The 18,963-nt window shown below is 44.2% G+C and overlaps 4 protein-coding genes across 5 annotated transcripts in view; 2 read left to right on the forward strand and 2 right to left on the reverse strand.

Annotated features, from left to right (window-relative positions):
* The window catches only part of LOC126556828 (1-phosphatidylinositol 4,5-bisphosphate phosphodiesterase), a 54,573-nt gene that overhangs the window by 17,608 nt on the left and 18,002 nt on the right, over positions 1-18,963 (forward strand). The gene's annotated exons all lie outside the window — the stretch shown is intronic.
* Positions 7,701-8,121, reverse strand: LOC126559571 (39S ribosomal protein L33, mitochondrial). The gene is made up of 3 exons (XM_050215741.1): positions 8,044-8,121; positions 7,841-7,944; positions 7,701-7,763 (listed from the first exon to the last, which is right to left on the reverse strand). The coding sequence occupies exons 1-3, from the start codon at positions 8,082-8,084 to the stop codon at positions 7,711-7,713; spliced, it is 198 nt and encodes a 65-aa protein (XP_050071698.1). The 5' UTR covers positions 8,085-8,121; the 3' UTR covers positions 7,701-7,710.
* Positions 8,578-10,716, forward strand: LOC126567154 (bifunctional lysine-specific demethylase and histidyl-hydroxylase NO66). Its single transcript, XM_050223387.1, has 2 exons — positions 8,578-8,787; positions 8,845-10,716. The coding sequence occupies exons 1-2, from the start codon at positions 8,578-8,580 to the stop codon at positions 10,714-10,716; spliced, it is 2,082 nt and encodes a 693-aa protein (XP_050079344.1).
* Positions 11,692-14,777, reverse strand: LOC126559768 (protein dachsous). Its single transcript, XM_050215941.1, has 6 exons — positions 14,696-14,777; positions 14,321-14,610; positions 14,142-14,254; positions 12,553-14,078; positions 12,366-12,478; positions 11,692-11,758 (listed from the first exon to the last, which is right to left on the reverse strand). The coding sequence occupies exons 1-6, from the start codon at positions 14,748-14,750 to the stop codon at positions 11,705-11,707; spliced, it is 2,151 nt and encodes a 716-aa protein (XP_050071898.1). The 5' UTR covers positions 14,751-14,777; the 3' UTR covers positions 11,692-11,704.

Raw genomic sequence — 18,963 nt, forward strand, 5'->3', positions numbered from 1 at the left:
TCGTGTCCTTCCGTGACAAACACACACACATACACACGCCCATCCTTACCCCGAAAAATCCCACATACGCGCACGCACGTACACACACGCATACGCATACTAAATCGCGCTCTTGTTCTTATCGATTGTTTTACAGACACACACTACACTGAAGAAGAGGAAGACGTATAAAACAGAATGTGAGCACTGGCACAGTGCGCGCAAATACACGCTCTAGTCGTTTACGTTTTAAGAGTATGGTTATTATATAACGTAAGAGCAAACACAATACATGCACTGCAAAAGAAAAAGAAGTGCGAAACAGGAAAAAAAAAAACAAAAGGTGAAATTGGGCAACTGGAAGAAGAAAGAGGATTAAGCAAGCTGTGCTTCTTAGGTTCAATATATCATTCCGAAGTAGAGAAAACCATGGAAACCAGGAAACGTGACAAAACATGAGACAAACAGATGAGCAAACAAGCAAGAAGAAGATGAAAGAAGAAATGAGAAAGAAGGACACGCAAAAACACGCATGTCGGGTGAGTCCTTTTTTTTAGTAAGTTTTCGATGTTAATAAGCACACGGATAGAGCGGGAGAGGAAAATATAATAAACAATATATAAGAACCGACGTTTCCGAGCCTCAACACACACCTCACCTCTCCTGTTTCCGTAATCTAATGAAACGAATTCTCCTTATCACCACCACCTATGTACGCCTTCTGCCCTTCTGCCGACCAGCGCAGAGACCTGTTTGTTTCCTGTATTTGTCAATGTAGAATAATTTTAATCACACCACGGATAGAGAGAGAGAGAGAGAGAGAGAGAGAGAGAGAGAGAGAGAGAGAGAGTTTCAGAAACAGAAAACAGCAACAACAACAAAACAGTAATATCATTAATAAAAATGAACTCTATTACGATAGTGAGATGCACTTTTTGGGTGTTGTTTTGGAAAACCTTTATTTTTTCCGTTTTATAAATCGTACGTTTGCAATCTAAGTGGTTGTTGTTAAAAAGATTTTAAGATTTTTTGCTATCACATATCTGTCTCTGGGTGAACGTTAATATTGATACCGCAAAGTCCAGATTTTGGCCAGGCTTTTCTACTGCATTCGGGCAGATGCATGAACGCCATCGCTCCTGCTCAACCGTGTTCTACGACGCCTCCGCTGCAATGGGGGATTAACCAATGAGCGAAATGGGTGGCTGTCTGGGAGAGTCAGAGAATCTCTCTCCCCTCTTCTCAATGGAGCAGTTATGAAACGAGTACGAGCGTCAACTATGATCCACCTTGAGCCCGGTTAGTGGCCTCGTATAAAGCCCCCGGTATGCAGTACGTCTTGATCGCACGAAAAATGTACGAGTTATCGCCGATTTTCCGAAAAAACTAAGCAAGTTATCACTGATTTTCCACGGGAATGTACTGTTTTTCCTCAATAACTGGGATCGAGATGGGATGTTGAAAGGAAATATGCGCGGTTCAAAGACGCATTCAACGGTACGCTCCGATCGGATCAGGAATGACCGTGTTAACACTGATTTTCCAACGGAATGCACTGTTTTTCCTCAATAACTGGGCGGCGGGTGGAGGAATTGGAATGAGGTGTTGGGAGGAATGGTGTGTGGCCCAAAGACACATGCAATTGTATGCTGTCCGCTCAGACCAAAACTAAGCGAGTTATCGCTGATTTTCCTCGGGAATGCACGGTTTTTCCTCAATAACTGTGTGAGGGGGTGAAGGGATCGGGTTGGGATGTTGTGCAAAAAGGTGGACGGACCATAGACGCATCCAACGGTAGGTCATTCACTCCGACCGGACAAAAACTAAGCGAGTTATTGCTAATTTTCTGAGTTTTTCCTCAATAACAAGGCGAGGGTGTGGTGGGAGTTGGTTAGGGTGTTCTGCAAAAAGGTGGACGGACCATGAACGCATACAACGGTAGGTCATTCATCCTGATCGGACCAAAACTGAGCGAGTTATGGCCGATTTTCCACGGGAATGCACTGTTTTTCCTCAAAAACTGGGTGAAGAGGTAGAGGGATCGGGTTGCGGTTTTCTCCAAAAAGGTGGACGGACCATAGACGCATCCAACGGTAGGTCATTCATCCTGATCGGACCAAAACTGAGCGAGTTATTGCTGATTTTCCACGGGAATGCTGGGTTTTTCTTCAATAACTAGGCGAGGGGTGATGAGATCGGGTTGAGGTGTTCTGCAAAAAGGTGGAAGGACCATAGACGGATCCAACGGTAGGTCATTCATCTTGATCGGACCAAAACTGAGCGAGTTATGGCCGATTTTCCACGGGAATGCACTGTTTTTCCTCAAAAACTGGGTGAAGAGGTAGAGGGATCGGGTTGAGGTGTTCTGCAAAGAGGTGGACGGACCATAGACGCATCCAACGGTAGGTCATTCATCTTGACCGGACCAAAACTGAGCGAGTTATAACCGATTTTCCTTGGGAATGCTGCTGGTGGAATTTTCCAGTAGTTTGTGGAAAATCCTTAGTTGCCTTTAATATATAAAAACAAGTTGAGGAGCTCTTTTTAAAAGATGTTTAAGGAAAGAAACAAAAATGAGATGGAATAACTTAAAATTGAAGAAATAGTTTAAATTTTGGCGGAAAAATATTTGTCTAGTCGCAAAGAAATTATTTTCCAGTCCGTTTTTAAAATTTCCATTTGCTACCTCCTCGGATTCATGCTCTCCTGTTACTCCTGGTCGAATTTTGCCGCATAAAATTGGCTCGGTTTTGGCCGAAAATCTGCCACTGGGAGCGACTGGTAGTAACAGGAGAGCATGCTTTCGAGGAGGTAGCTCGTGTGGGCCGAAAATTTCCAAAATCAGTTTTGAAATCCAAAGTCAGTTTTAAAGTTGAGTTGGAAATTTTAAGTTTGGAATTCAACTTTTAATTTTGAACCGGGATTTTAAAACTGATTTTGAAAATTATCGGCCGATACCATCTACCTCCTCGAAAGCATGCTCTCCTGTTACTACCAGTCGCTCCCGGTGGCAGATTTTCGGCCAAAACCGAGCCAATTTTATGCGGCAAAATTCGACCAGGAGTAACAGGAGAGCATGAATCCAAGGAGGTAGCAAATGGAAATTTTAAAACGGACTGGAAAATAATTTCTTTGCGACTAGACAAATATTTTTCCGCCAAAATTTAAACTTTTTCTTCAATTTTAAGTTATTCCATCTCATTTTTGTTTCTTTCCTTAAAACTCTTTTAAAAAGAGCTCCTCAACTTGTTTTTGTATATTAAAGGCAACTAAGGGGGATTTTCCACAAACTACTGGAAAATTCCGCCAGCAGCATTCCCAAGGAAAATCGGTCATAACTCGCTCAGTTTTGGTCCGGTCAAGATGAATGACCTACCGTTGGATGCGTCTATGGTCCGTTTATTTTTTTGCAGAACACCGCAACCCGATCCCTCCACCCCCTCACCTAGTTATTAAGGAAAAACTGTGCATTCCCGTGGAAAATCAGCAATAACTCGCTCAGTTTTGGTCCGATCAGGATGAATGACCTACCGTTGGATCCGTCTATGGTCCGTCTACCTTTTTGCAGAACACCCCAACCCGATTCCATCACCCCCTCGCCTAGTTATTGAAGAAAAACCCAGCATTCCCGTGGAAAATCAGCAATAACTCGCTCAGTGTTGGTCCGATCAGGATGAATGACCTACCGTTGGATGCGTCTATGGTCCGTCCACCTTTTTGGAGAACACCGCAACCCGATCCCATCACCAGCTCGCCTAGTTATGGAAGAAAAACCTAGCATTCCCGTGAAAAATCAGCAATCACTCGCTCAGTTTTGGTCCGATCAGGATGAATGACCTACCGTTGGATGCGTCTATGGTCCGTCCACGTTTTTGCAGAACACTTCAACCCTATCCCTCTACTTCTTCACCCAGTTTTTCAGGAAAAACAGTGTATTCCCGTGGAAAATCGGTCATAACTCGCTCAGTTTTGATCCGATCGAAATGAATGACCTGCCGTTGGATGCGTCTATGGTTCGTCCACCATTTTGCAGAACACCCCAACCCAATCCATTCACCCCCTCGAAAAGGTTTGAAGGAAAAAAGCCCAGCATTTCTATGAAAAATAGGAGATAACTCTCTCTCAGTTTTGGTCCGATCGGGATGAATAGCTTACCGTTGGATGGGTCTTTAAGCCATGCCTCTGTTTGCAGAACACCCCAACCCAATCTCTCCACCCCCTCACCTAGTTATTGAGGAAAGACAGTGCATTCCCGTAGAAAATCGGCCATGTATCGGCCATTCCTGGTCCGATCGGGATGAATGGCTTACTGTTGGATCCGTCTATTGTCCTTCTACCTTTTAGCAGAACACCCTAACCCGATCCATCCACCCCTTCGCCCAGCCATGGAGGAAAAACCCAGCATTCCCGTGAAAAGTCCGACATATCTCGCTCAGTTTTGGTCCGATCGGGATGAATAGCTTAAAGTTGGATGAGTCTGTAAGCCACGCCTTTTTTTGCAGGACACCCTATTCCGACCCCTCCACCCCCCACCCAGTTTTTGAGGAAAAACAGTGCATTCCCGTGGAAAATCGGTCATAACTTGCTCAGTTTGGTCCAATCAGGGCGTAAAGCGTACCGTTGAATGCGTATTTGGGCCGCGCATCTTTCCTTCGGACATCCCATCCCAATCCCTCTACCCACCGCCCAGTTATTGAGGAAAAACAGTAGCATTCATTTTGGCTAATTTTCTTGTATTTTTTTTTTGTATTGTATTTTTAGCTTAGTTATACTGTAAAAATTAATTATTTTATAAAATTGATCAAAGACTTTAAAATAACATGATTCAAAAATATGTTTACTTCAACAATGGCCAGCTTAAACTACCTGTACTTTTAAACACGTTTTAAAATCGTTACATGTGCCAAAACATATATTTTCCGAGAGTGGTTCGTGGAGAAGGATGCAGAAATGGAAGAAATATGGAGGAAATTCGCATCCAACGCGGCTAAAAGATGCATCCAATGGAATGCAGAACATTCGGGAGTAATCGGGATGGGATGTTCAAAGGAAGTATGTGCGGTCTAAAGACGCATCCAACGGTTTGATGTACGTCATGGTCGGACCAGGATTTTCTAATTTATAATTTTTGCTAATTTCTCTAATAACTTGGCGGAGGGATGTGAGATCGGGATGGGGTGTTCAAAGGAAGTATACGCGGCTCAAAGACGCATTCAACGATATGCTGCACGCCCGATCGGACCAAAACTGAGTAAGTTATCGCCGATTTTCCACGGGAATGCTGCTGTTTGTCCTCAATAACTAGCAGGAGGGAGGAGGCATCGGTATAGAACGTCAAAAAGAATTATGCATGGATAAAAAAGCATCCAATGGTATGCAGAACATCCCGATCGGGCCAGGAATGACTGAGTTGTCGCTAATTTTCCACGGGAATGCTACTGTTTTCCGGAACAACCAGATGGAGGATGGAGGTATCGGGATGGGGTATTCTAAGGAAGACGTGCGGCCTAAAGACGCATCCAATGGTATGCGGAACGCCTCGATCAGATCAAAACTGAGCGAGTTATCGCTGATTTTCCACGGGGATGCTGGTATTTTTTCTCAATTACTTGGCGGAAGGTGGAAGGATCGGGATGAAGTGTTGGGAGGAAGGATGCGCGGCCCAAAGACACATCCAATAATATGCGGAATGCCCCGATTGGACCTAAGTGGATAGTTATCGCGCTTATTTTTCACGGGAATGGAGCTGTTTTTCCTGAACAACAGCAACAAAGAAGCAAAAATGAGAATAATTAACTTAAAATCGATTGTACCGTCATAATAAATTGTAAATAAATAACTTAAAATTGAAAAAAACACTTTGATTGAGCCGGAAAAATATTTGTCATGATAGAAAGAAATTATTTTCCAATCGCTTTTTTAAACTTTCATTTGCTACACTCCTCGCCTGGTATGCTCTCCTGTTACTCGTTATTAAGTTTTGCCGCATCAAAATTTTCCTCGTTTTAAGCCAATTCTCTTACCACGAGCGACTGGTACTAACAGGAAAGCATGCATTTTAGGAGATAGCTGGTACCGGCCGAAAATTTTCAAAGCACAAAGGCCGAAATTCGAGGACGTACCTGGTACCGAGCAAAATTTGATCTCGTGTAACAGGAGAGCATACCAGGCTAGGAGGTAGCAAATTCAAGTTTAAAAAGGCAACATAAAATAATTTCTGTTCTATAATCTAATAATCTCTCCGTCTTAAACATATATTTTTCCGAACCTATTAAGTGTGTTTTCCAATTTTATTTTAATCGCACTCATTTTTGTTCCTTCTTTAAGTATCTTATAGAATGATCTCCACAACGTATTTTTTTTTTTAACACGTAAGTTGGAGTTTCTTGTGACAATGTATATAATTGTTCGATTGTTCGATCCGTTGTGTCTATCAAACTACACAAATCCGAAGCCGATTATTAACATATGAAGTCGACTTAACATTAAGGAGGAAATGCCTTATCAAGATGATTATAAAATTTACTCAACACAAGCGGTGTTGACAATACGGCACTGGACCGTCATTATTAATTATAAATAAATAAATAAATAAGTCGACTTAACATTACTACGAATATTTGTTTTTGGATATTGACAATATCCAATATTATATTTTGGATTTTAACAATGGTTTTGATACAGGCAAATTTCCTTCATGTAACGTAACGACACGAACGACAGCGAAAAATAGTCTTCCCAGCAAGTGTCATGATTTGCAAATTTAAAATCGTTCAAAAGTACAGGTAGCTGAGGCAACATTTGTTTAAATAAACGTATTTTTTTAGAGTACAATTAACTCAAAAATCCGTTTGCATGGCTTCACATGGGTAGCAAAAATCGGACACTTACCGAAGTTAGATACAATGTGATCTAGCGGCAGGCCCCATTTTCCACTCCGCTTAGGGGGGCTTCAAATGACTAAATCCGCCACTGCTCCTCTGTATGTGTGGACTGACTAAAAACACTTTGCTTGTTAGGTCCTCCGGTATCATTCTCATGATTTGACCAGCCCACCGGATTCTGGCGAGACTAATACGATGCACGATGGTAAGATCATCGTAAAGTTCGTCATTGCAGCTGACTTTTGGCCTGAACTAGGTGAAGTTTAGAAGGGGAACTTCAAATGAACAATCTCCTATCCATACATAATCCGCCCGTAAAGCAGTACTTTTTTTACAGGGTAACTGTTACTCTCATCATGATATCTCGGTTTTTGCCAAGTTAGTGTAAACCAGAGATACTGGGCGTCTCCATCGCTATGGTCTACTAGTAGAAGAAGCCACTTATTCAAGAAGCGTGGTGTGATGGTTATCTTTCCCTTTTTTGGCTTACTTTCTTTTTCTTTTTAATTTTTCAATGATTTATTTTGCCAATGCGTACCCATATTCCATAGTTATGAACAGACCCAGATGTAAAAGGTCGTCCTCCGTATATCGGGGTGACCACGTCTGACGCTTATAAATTATTACTAGCGTAAAGACACACGATAGTGTGTCAATGAGACATTCTTCTACACAGATCAACTCTGTTGCAAGTGTTTTTAGTTGAGAACAGAGTGATGTGTGTATCCCTTGAATGATAAAACAATATTTTCGTGCTAGCATAGAGCAGGTGTAGGTGTTTGATTTTGAAGGCTAAATCGATTTATTTAAGTCTACAGTAGAATAACGTTGCCCAACAAGCCAAATCTCAGTTCAAACTTCGTAGTCGTCTGCGCTCTCGGTACAGGGACATCCGTTGGACTGTGGAATGAAAACAGAAACAGGGCGTGAAACGTGAGTGTACCTTAAGGTGCATTGAAGCAACCGCTGATATTTACTGTATGGATCAAAGCGTTGCAGTTCCAGCTTATCGGCCAACCGCTCCCGGATCATTGTAAATTGGTGTCCACTAACTGCGCTTTCCATCAGCACGAGAATATTTCTGCACAAGATCAACACGAACGGGACAACAACAACAACAAAAACGCCATTACTTAACATGCTCTGCTTCTGATGATGTTTCCATGCGTTTGTTACTTACTTGCTTTTTGCTTTCTTTAGCAGAATGTTGGTGATGAACATGTTACTGCCTGTATTTATGGATTATTGAAGCTTGAATTATTTTTATAAAGAATAATGAAAGAACTGCCGGTTTTCAGCGAACGATCAGGGTTCTAATGTTTACAAAATGCATGCTTTAGGATTTACAGCTGTCAAAATCTAATGGAGCACAGTGAGATGTCCACATGGAATTAAAAATACATTTTCTAAATTATTTGTAAAAAAAATGTTATTAATCAATATAAGATAACATTGTTTCAAAATTAAGTTAAGAAAAAAATTCCAAAATTTTCTTAAATTTCACAGACAAAACTTTCATAGAGCGAACTGCAATGGAATAAAAAAAATCTACACGGTTCCTGGTATTGTCAAAATAATCTGTCAAAACAATAGCCACAAATCAAGGCGCGTGCTGTGGGTGCACAACATTATCAACAGCAACACCATCGCATCGTGCAGCTGAGTAACAAAACACAGAGCGCGTGATTTTCACCTGCACGACTCACTTTTCACAATGGAAACGGTAGCAGGCACGGAACCAGTCAACCCAACGGCTGAAATAGGAAATAGCATCGTCATAGCGACCACCAGCAGCGCCACACTACCTAGTTCCGCAACTAAAAAGCCTTCCCAGAAGAGGAAGAAACCTGCCGGCTCCCCACATCAACCCACACCGGGTGCCACTGACACACCCGGCACCAAAACGAAGCCACCGCCGATTGATGTATGCGTAAAGGAACCTGATGTAAAGAGTATTATAATAATCAATTTTTTTTTGCAGCTCATCACCACTGGTCCCGCGATGAACGGCAGTGAGATGCAGCTGCCGGCTGGCTCGGCAGGAACCACTTCCCACGACGGACCATCCCCACCAAGCGCCAAAAAGCAGAAGAAAAAACAGCCCGAGGAAGGGAAGGAATCGCACGGAAAGAAACAGAAATCAAACGCAAAACAGGCACGTTTCCATATCAAGCTGTATTCGGCACCGAAACAGCCGGTCGCTGCCACGACGGCCGGAATAGCGAAGAAAAAGCAGGCCAAACAGCAAACGGTGACGACAACGGCCGCTTCGGAACAAACCAAAAAGCAGCAACAGCAGAACGGCAAGAAATCGTCGAAAAAAAGTCGTCCCAGTTCGAAGGTGAACGGTGCGTCAGTCGGATTAGCACCGAGCAGTGTGGTAACTCCGTTGAAGCGCCCCTCACAAATCAAACAAGAACCAAGGACACTGACCAGGGCAAAAAATACCGCCACCGATGGTACGGCCCATCACGAGCTGGACAGTGTAATGATCGGGCGGCAAACGTTTGCCTGGCTGATTGGCCCCGGTACGACAGTGGATGAATTCATGCGCACCTACTGGGAACGGAAGCACCTGCTGGTGAAGCGCAACGATCGGTCGTACTATGGCGGCCTACTGTCCCGTGCCATGATCGACGAGATGCTGCGTACGAACAACATCGAGTACACGAAAAACATCGACATCACCTCGTACCGGGACGGACAGCGCGAAACGCACAATCCGGACGGTCGTGTGCTTCCGCCCGACCTGTGGCACTTTTACGACACCGGATGTAGCGTGAGAATGCTCAACCCGCAGACGTATCTGCGCTCGGTGTACGAGCTGAACGTGAAGCTGCAGGAGTACTTCCACTGTATGACCGGGGCCAACTTCTATCTAACACCGCCGGGCAGTCAGGGCTTTGCACCTCACTACGACGACATCGAAGCGTTTGTGCTGCAGATCGAGGGTCGCAAACGATGGCGTCTGTACGGACCGCGCACACCCCAAGAAGTGTTGGCTCGCGTTTCCTCCGAAAATCTACGCCAGGACGAACTGGCCGGACCACCCATCCTGGACGTGGTGCTTGAGGCGGGTGACTTGCTGTACTTTCCCCGTGGCTGTATCCATCAGGCCGCAACCGTACCGGGAGCCCATTCGCTTCACATTACCGTTAGCATGTACCAGCGTAACTGTTGGGCGGATCTGTTCGAGCAGATGTTACCGATTGCGTTGGCAGGCGCGGCCGAAGAGGAACCGCAGCTGCGCGAAGGTTTGCCGCTAGATCTGCATCAACACTTTGGCATCGTGCATTCGGACGGAACGGGTGCGGAACGGCGCCGATTAATCGTGCGCATACGGTCCATGTTCGATAAGCTTTTTTCGGACGCGGCAATCGATGGGGCGGTCGATCAGTTGGCCAAACGGTTCCAGCACGATGCACTGCCCCCGTTGGTTGATTTTGGCGAATGGGACGACACGGTGTACGGTTCGGGAAATTACGAATTCCGACCGGACGGTACGGTACGGTGTGCGAGACCGATCGATGATCGTTCGTCGGTTCGGTTGCTGCGCCGCAACATACTGCGACTGGTGAGCGAAGAGGACAAGCTACGCATTTACTATCACACGGACAATTCGCGCGAGTATCACCAGTACGAGGCGAACTTTCTCGAGCTGGACCACGAGACGGCGCTCGGTGTGGAGTTGCTGATCAAGATGTATCCGAGGTACGTGTTGGTCAGCAGCTTGCCGGTGGAGGATCGGCTCGAGTTCATACGCAGCCTGTGGGAGAAAGGGTTGATTGTGTGCCGTAGACCGGACGACGCTGCGAGCGCCAACAGTTCAGCAACATTCACCACTACTGCGTAAGGGAGTAGAGACCAAAAACCCCCTTGTTTTTCTTTAGGATTAAGGAGGAAGAGTAGGATTTCATACAATCAAAAATTCGTATTCGGTTTTGTTGCTTTTTTCTTTTTGTTTCGACTATTGTTTCGTTGACTTTAGTGCAGTGTGTATGCTGGAAATAAAATCCTTCCACCAACACAGCTCAATCGTTCAAAATGTTGTCCGTTTTTTGGTCCGATTATGCTCATCACACAAACACACCAGTGTCTAGAGGGTGTACGTGTCCCTACAAAATATCATAGCAAGCAGTCGCACCGTTGCTACCACACCATAGCAACCAAGCGTTTTTTTATCGTTGCACGTTTTGCATCCGTGTCAGGAAAAAATCCTTGGCAGCTGTCCGTGTCTTCCATCTGGTTGGTAAAGCATGCCGTACGGGGTAGGGCCATATTTTACGGAACAGCCCGAATCGCTCCTGAGGTTGTTGAGCTTTAGAAGAAGTAGAAGATAATTGGTCGCTTCGAAGTCTTGACCTCTTGTCTTTTCTTGTCTATTTCAGTTTGGGCCTACCGCGGCTCATCTGTGCATGATCGCTTGTTAGAAAGACTTTACGACTTTGAACACCGTTTGTGTACAAAAAGCTTTTCAACGCCATGCAATTTATCTGGAATCCTACATGGAATATTTTTTTACAATAATTTATTACCAGCCCTTTTAATGCAATAAACAAAATTGCACATCAGCTTGAAAAAAAAACAAAAACTGTTATTGAAATTTTACAGCAAAGCCGAGACGGAGATTGTTCGTAAATAAATCCATCATATTTATTCAATCCCTTTTGACCAAACCAAAATCAAACTGTGTAACTTTTGAAATGTGTGCTGCGTGTTGCATACTGTTAGGCGTTTCACATAGTGACCAACAAATTTCGCCTTCTGGAGTCTTTTACCCTCAAGAGTGCAGTATTCAGTCTGCGTTTGGTTTAGCTGCGTTGAGAATGCTTTGGTATCCTTTAGAAGTACACGATCAACTTGTCGTCGATGGACATGTCCTCTGTCCCGTTGTTCTGGAAAGAAATGGAGAAAGTTAAACCGCGTAAGCAGCAGAATGTTGTTTGTTAAGCGATTCAATGGACATGCGCTTAAATGTACGAAACTTGCTTAACTTATTCGTTCCAAAAGTAGACCTAATAACCTATCCGTTTAATGATATTCTGCTGTGTCTAGCCTATTACACCTGATGTGAGATCGAGCATTCTATTTCCTCCATCAGGGATGTTCAAGGCTGCATTGCTCCAATCTGTCTCCAACAACAAAAATGGTCAGTGCAATGGCGTCCTTCGCCAGCATAGTCACGTGCTCATACCCTCAGATATTCGCAGATATTCGATAGGACGTATATAGCGTGTCCATCGTGTGTTGCTCAAATTACCTGAAACACTCCTTAACTGTTTGCTTCGCCATGCAAACTCTTACGGCTTAGGTTATTATTCAAGCCGAATAAGAACTTCTCTAGCACCTCAAGATCGTCGCCGTAGTTTAACACTTTACTTCTATGGGTTTTTTTTTTAATGGATGGAGTTTCAAGCAAGTCGATACTTTGCCTTTGTCTTGGGTGAAAATTCCACTAGATATCTTGAGCATAGAAGTGTTTTTAAGTGTTATTGTACTAACCTTTTCGTCGTACTTTTCCTGCCATTGCAGCAGCAGATGGTTTAGATTCTGTCCGCCAAGTTCCTCCCGTTCGAGCGCCCTCGTGTTGTGTATCTGCGAGCGTCTTGGGTTTTCTGTAACAATTCCATACCAAGTTCCATTACACCGCTTCAAAACCTTCACACTAATTCCAAACTCTCCTACCTACCTCCTTCATGGTCGATAAAGTCCTGATTCTCGCTGCCCAGCGTTGATGAGGCGGCACAATCCGTCAACCGTACATTCGTGTGCATCCGTTGTTCCGCGCGTTGCAATAGAAACCGGCTAGAATCGACACCGTGCTTTAACGGTGGCACAACGCCAGCACCATGTCCAACAATTTGTTCCGCCGACGACACTTTTCGCTTGCGGCGTCGATAAACACACCGTACGAAACCACCAATAAGAAGCAGCCCGAGGGCGCACGCCACAACGATGTTCACGATGAGTAGATTTGAAGTTAGGGAAGCGGTTTCCGGCTTTAGCTTCACAACTACTGGTACGGTAGCGGATTTCGGTGGTGTTCCCGTATCAGTTACGGTTGCAAGCAACCGCATCGCTACCGGAAGATCGGTCCGATTCGACACTAGCCACAGATTACCGTACGGATCAACACGGAACAGATTGCTGTAGTTGCCCTTCAACACGAAGGACAGCTCATCCGTACGATCGCCATCAGCCGCCTCGATGCGTCCCACCAGCATCGGAAGCTGCTGTGCGTGCAGTGGATTCTCGATCGCGAACGAGTAGAACGGCTTCCGGAACCGAGGTTCCCACATGTTTGCTGGCAGCACATCGATCACCACCGTTGTGCTGGTGTTGCGGTCCGCGCCCGGTACGCTTGTTTCGATCGCAAAGGTGTACTGTGGAACGCGTCGATAGTTGAGTGGTTTCGCTAGAATGATTTCTCCACTCGGGCCAACACGAAACTGTTCCTGAGCTAGCGGTGATCCAACAATACCGTATCGTAGCTGTTCGCCAGCTTGGTTTGTTAGCTGGGACACTTTCGTACCAGGTTTGGCGTCCTCCCTTACCGTAGCGTAGAACGTCCCGCGCACAAATTCTGCTCCACCAACCGGTGGCTGAACGCTGAGGACGCTCAGAGACGTTTCGAAACCCTTCGGAGGTGACAAAATCACCGTGGTCAGTGCGTAACGATCGGGATTGTCCACCTGAGTCGCTTTAACAACGATTGTGCGCGATTGGCGTGCTTGTCCTGGTGGTAGCGCACGCGTCTGACGCATATTGCCCGTGTTTGGATGTATCTCAAAGCTGATCTCATCTTCCGATCCATTCGACGATACGATCGAGTACCGCATATCGGCCCGTATGCCACGATCCTGATCTTCCGCGCGAATTGCTTCGGGACTAACTTTAATGTCACCTTGCTCCGTGAGCAGCTGGCCATAGTACACATCACGATCGAACTTTGGATTCTGATCGTCCGAATCGAGCACACGGATAGTTACAAACGTGTCCGAGTACTTCGGTGGTTTGCCCTGGTCTTGGGCGCGTATTTTTACCGTAAAGTTTTGTACCGACTCGTAATCGATGTACTTTTTCAGCACTAGCGTACCCTCGAGCGGTGTTACGAAGGCCACATAATCGGAGTACGGTCCTGGGAGTGTTTGGTACTCGACGGTCGAGTACGGTCCAGGTTGATCAAGATCGTGTGCCCGGATGCCTTGCAGAATCCTAAAATGATATTGCATTATGGAGCTTTCGTGTGTGTGTGTCAGACGAAACGGTGTTTCTTACCTCGTTCCAATGACGGTCACTTCCGAAAGGTTCAACTTGTACGGTGCACCAATCCACATCGGCGCATTATCATTCACGTCCGTCACCCGTATATTAACTGGAATTATAATGCCCTACGAAAAAGAAATTCACATTAATACGAGCAGAAACTCCTATTTCCTCTCCTTCCAGTCGCTTACCGCCTCATCGGAAAACTTGCGCTCACAAATCACGTTCACAAACACCGCCGATGGCCCAATAAGCCCTTCTTTATCCAACGGTTTGGCCACTATTAGATCCTTCGTACCGGGCGCTATGTAAACGGGTGAATCCTTCTCTCGAAGCGTCAGCACAATGTCCTTTCCAGGGTCACCTAACACACGCAAACTGCCTACCACCGCTCCGACGGTAATGTCCTCGTTGGCGAAGAAGTTAACTGCCGATCCACCACCGTCCAGATAGCACCGATTGTCCAACAGCTGTCCGGGAGCTTTTATTCCGTGTTGGGATGTAAAAAAAAAGGAATTTTCATTAGAAATTTTACAGAAGATCGTTATGAAATGATCGCTACTTACCAAGGGTAAACATTAAACTTAAAATCAATACTGATAGTGTACACTTCAGCACCATGTTTCTTCTAGCTGCACTGCACTGCCTGAAACCAAATCGGAAGCTGTTTTTTTTTTAACTTAACCCCGATATATTGAGGTCACATTTAGATCAACAAAAGTGCAATTGCAATAGACAAAATGTGTGATATTCCTTTCTGCCGTGTGTAAGCCTGTTTGTCAATAATATACAACGTGTTGTGTTACTGTACATTTGCATATATTTAGCTTCCTTTTTTCTGTTAAAATAATTTTGAAATTCATTTAGGACATACTGCCTTCGGGGTTCCTAGTCTAATTTATCGTTTAAGTCACTTGTCTCTGAACTTTTTTTTTTCGTTTGTTTTGTTTCATTTGCACTAAGAATTGTTAATGTTTAAGGTGAATTTGAGGTGCATTTTTCACCCATCACTGGGCCTCATCTTAAGAAATAAAACCCACACATCTCTTTCCAACACACTCTTTGATGTTTTTTAATGTCCTTCACCACTGTTCATTATGTTTGCCGGAACAGTTTTGCCTTCATTTTTCTATGTGTATGTGTATGTCAGTGTGCGTTTGTTTTATACACTTCCCACAACCTTCAAAACATTAATATTTCGCCAAAAAAAGACATTCTTCACCCCACACTTCCTTAAGCTTACTGATTTGGACACAAAAATTACAAAACAAACACACAAACACTCAAGCCATATTCCGCAACTTTGGTTCGGTAAAGGGCTTATGCACACCATAACTGGCACCGTCTTTCCGCTTCGTTTATTTTACAGTTTTACCGTCTTGTGCAGGCTGGCATGCGATGGGCGACGCCATCAGCACCAACCGTTTCCAGACCACGGCGGGGGAGGGAGCCCTTACCTTGGGACTAAGAAATAGTTACTCGAAAAACGCCATTCAATTCTACTTGGCTTGGTTGTTGTTCTTGGGAAGGTTTGTTTTTTAATCCACCTCAACCGGAACACAACACACGCGCATAGCTGCACTAATTTGGAAAAGTGTTTCCTGTTTTTCGTGTGTTTTACTTTGTTTATCGAAAGTGGAAAAGCTCGTATTATGCTACCCCTTTCGAGGAAGTGCTGTAGAGCTGTTGTGTGGGATCGTCGCCGTCGTTGTGCTGCAGATGAAGATGAAGTTGTTTTAGAAAGTGTTTTTTTGTGCTGCCACTGCTGCTTAAGGGTCTTTTCTACGAGGCGTGATAGTGATTTTTTTGGATGTTTGGTTGTCTTTTTTAACATATATTTTACCTCTATTTATTCTAGTTAAGTTAAGTCAAGTTAAAAAATGGAAATTTATGTTTAGATAATAATAATTTTAAATGTTTATTATTAATCATTTTAAATGTTTCTGTGCAGTTTTTTCCCTGAAATTGTCCCAACAAAAAGTATGTAAGACATGCATCCAGCTTCAGTACATCTTGAGCAGTTTCTCAAAAAATTCCTGAGCCGAAGACTCTTGTTTTATTGGTCAATTATCCACTTCATGTTGAGAAAAATCGTGCTTGAACAGCACGAGCTAGCTTGCACGAGCTAGCACTCCTACCTATGTTATAATATTTTGTTATATTTGTTAAATATTATACCTATGTTATAATATTTTTTAAAACAAATTTTTTTTAGCTTCAGTTTAGTTAAAGCGAAATTTTATTTTACTTTATATTTTATGTACATCGATCAAATTGCTCCTAAATGTGAGTTCACTGTTAAGTAAGAAGTTGTAACAGTCTGCGTAGAGGCCTACACCCGACTGAAACGCGAGGCCAATAGAATTGGATTGAGCATCAATGCGACGAAGACAAAAAACCCTGCTTGCCGGAGGGTCTGACCGTGATAGAGCCCGACTCGGAAGCAGAGTATCAGTTGACGGCGACGATCTCGAGGTGGTAGAGGAGTTCTGCTACCTTGGTACGATCGTAACTTCGGACAACATCGTAAGCAGCGAAATCCGAAGGCACATTGTTCAGGGGAATCGTGCCTACTACGGACTCCACAAACTCCTGCGATCCAAAAGACTCCAAAAACACACGAAATGCACGATTTACCGCATTTTATACGTCCTGTTGTCCTCTACGGGTACGAGTCTTGGACTATGCTGACGGAGAACGCCAATGCACTCGCCATTTTCGAGCGGCGGGTGCTAAGGACTATTTTTGGCGGTGTGTGCGAGCAGGGCGTGTGGCGAAGGAGAATGAACCACGAGCTAGCTGAGCTGTTTGGCGGTGCTTATATCCTGACGGTCGTCAAATCCGGAAGGATACGTTAGCTGGGGCACGTGATGAGGATGCCGGACTCATGCCCCACCAAGAAGGTGCTCGTCAGCGTCCCGTTCGGCACGAGGCGTAGAGGTGCCACAGCGAGAACGTTGGCTGGATCAAGTGGAGTCTAACCTATCGGAGGTCGGATGCAGCCGTGGATGGAGGATTGCAGTCCTAGACCGAGTTTCCCGGAATCTGATTGGAGACCTGCGCATGTCGACACGACGTGCTCAATCCTGAGTAGGCCAAGAAGAAGTAGTAGAAGAAGAAGAGAACAGTCTGCGTAGGAAAACAAAACATTTTTTTATTTTTTTATTAATTATGACGGTATAATGGCGTATGGTCGATAAGCAAAAAAAAAGAAGACATGTTAATATTGTTTTTAAAAATATAGAAATTCGAGTATTTTTTTTTCTTAATATTCCACATATTTTTTATTCAGCTCTTAAGCTTTTTGTTTTAATGTAGATACATAGATGTCCACTAGATGTTTTTAAAGTTATTCAAAAATGGCTGAGAACCTATGGGACTAAATCAAAAATAGCTTAAAACCCATAATAAAACCATGGAACAACGTCAAAACTATAGGACAAATCTTCAAAAAAGCCTCGCGTGAAAACAAAACTACATGGGGAAGCGTCAAAACTCATATCATGTAATCGAATGGGCGAGGTGGTCTTATTTTTTTGTCCTTGCCTGTATTGTGCGCTAGTTGGAACAGCAGCTAAAGCAAAACATTTGTCCGAAACATGATTGAACGAAACTTAACGCCCCACATGCAACCCTTATTGTTTTCAACGAAAGTGCAGTCAAACATACCGTTTGGCTGTCAAATGCATATGCACCTGTCAAGGTGTGTATATTAAATGCACCTGCAACATTTAATAACAGTTTAATTTTAAATATTTTTTTTATCATTAAATCAGAATTCATCGCATTGGTACTAAGTTACTTTGAAGAAGAAAATAAAAATACAGTTTTTTTATTGCTACACGATTTTTTTCAGAAACAAAATTACCGATCAACTTGATCGTTTCCAATGCATTCCAGTTTGTTTTTATAGAATGGAAAGCAAAACAAAACAACTCGTCCCACTTTCCTTTCCTCCCGTTTTACGTGATCGTGTCGAAATGATCGATTTGCGTTGTGCTGACGGAAGCTTTTTCCCTTCCAAACGAACGAGAGCCGATGATCAATCCGTCCGTCATCTCAACCGAATCTCATTCCGAACCAAACGTTGCGCGATCGCGGTGTTTGCAGTGCTTGTGCGTGCATAAGTGAGTGAGGTGAAGAGTATTTCTAACCACAGTACTACCTGTAGAGAAGAGTGACTAAATGAATAATCAAAAAGACAACAAAAAAAGCGTTGGTCAATTTTCCATCCCCTTTTAGGGTTTTAAAAATTCAGTTTCAAATGTTTTCACGATGAGAGGAAAAAAAGATAAACAAAAACGTTCGGAAAAAGTTTGTCGCTCGTGCGAAGAAAATGTAAACCCTCTGCCACCAAGTTCCCCTTCACACTCCATTCCTCTTCTTTGGCCAACGCTTGGCGTGTTTTTCTTTGAGTTGCTTTTGAGGCTGGTTTTCGTTTCAATCTCTACGGGCACCTGCATTAGCTTTCCCGAGAGCCAATGCTTCATTCCGTTCCGTCCCCTCCGTCTCCTAATCCATGGTCCCAAACACCGCCCCATGCCGCATGTCAACTGCACAAGTCAGCGCCAGATGTTGCCGTACGCGCGCGCAAAGGTTCGTCGCTTTAACGGTCATAGAAATCGACCGTTCCGTTAGCTAACTTTCACCATTACATAAACGCGACCATCGCCGCCGTCGTCGTCACAGGTTCGCGTCTACGAGTGCGTACTATGCAGTCAAGCAGGAAAGTGGACACAAAACCAGCCCCGGGAATGGACGGTATCGCAACTGCAACAACACGAACCAAACCCGAAGCACCGAACAAAACCACTGGCAATGGTAGCCACCCCAC

This window comes from Anopheles maculipalpis, chromosome 2RL (assembly GCF_943734695.1).
Source record: "Anopheles maculipalpis chromosome 2RL, idAnoMacuDA_375_x, whole genome shotgun sequence".
In the NCBI taxonomy this organism is placed as follows: Eukaryota; Metazoa; Arthropoda; class Insecta; order Diptera; family Culicidae; genus Anopheles; species Anopheles maculipalpis.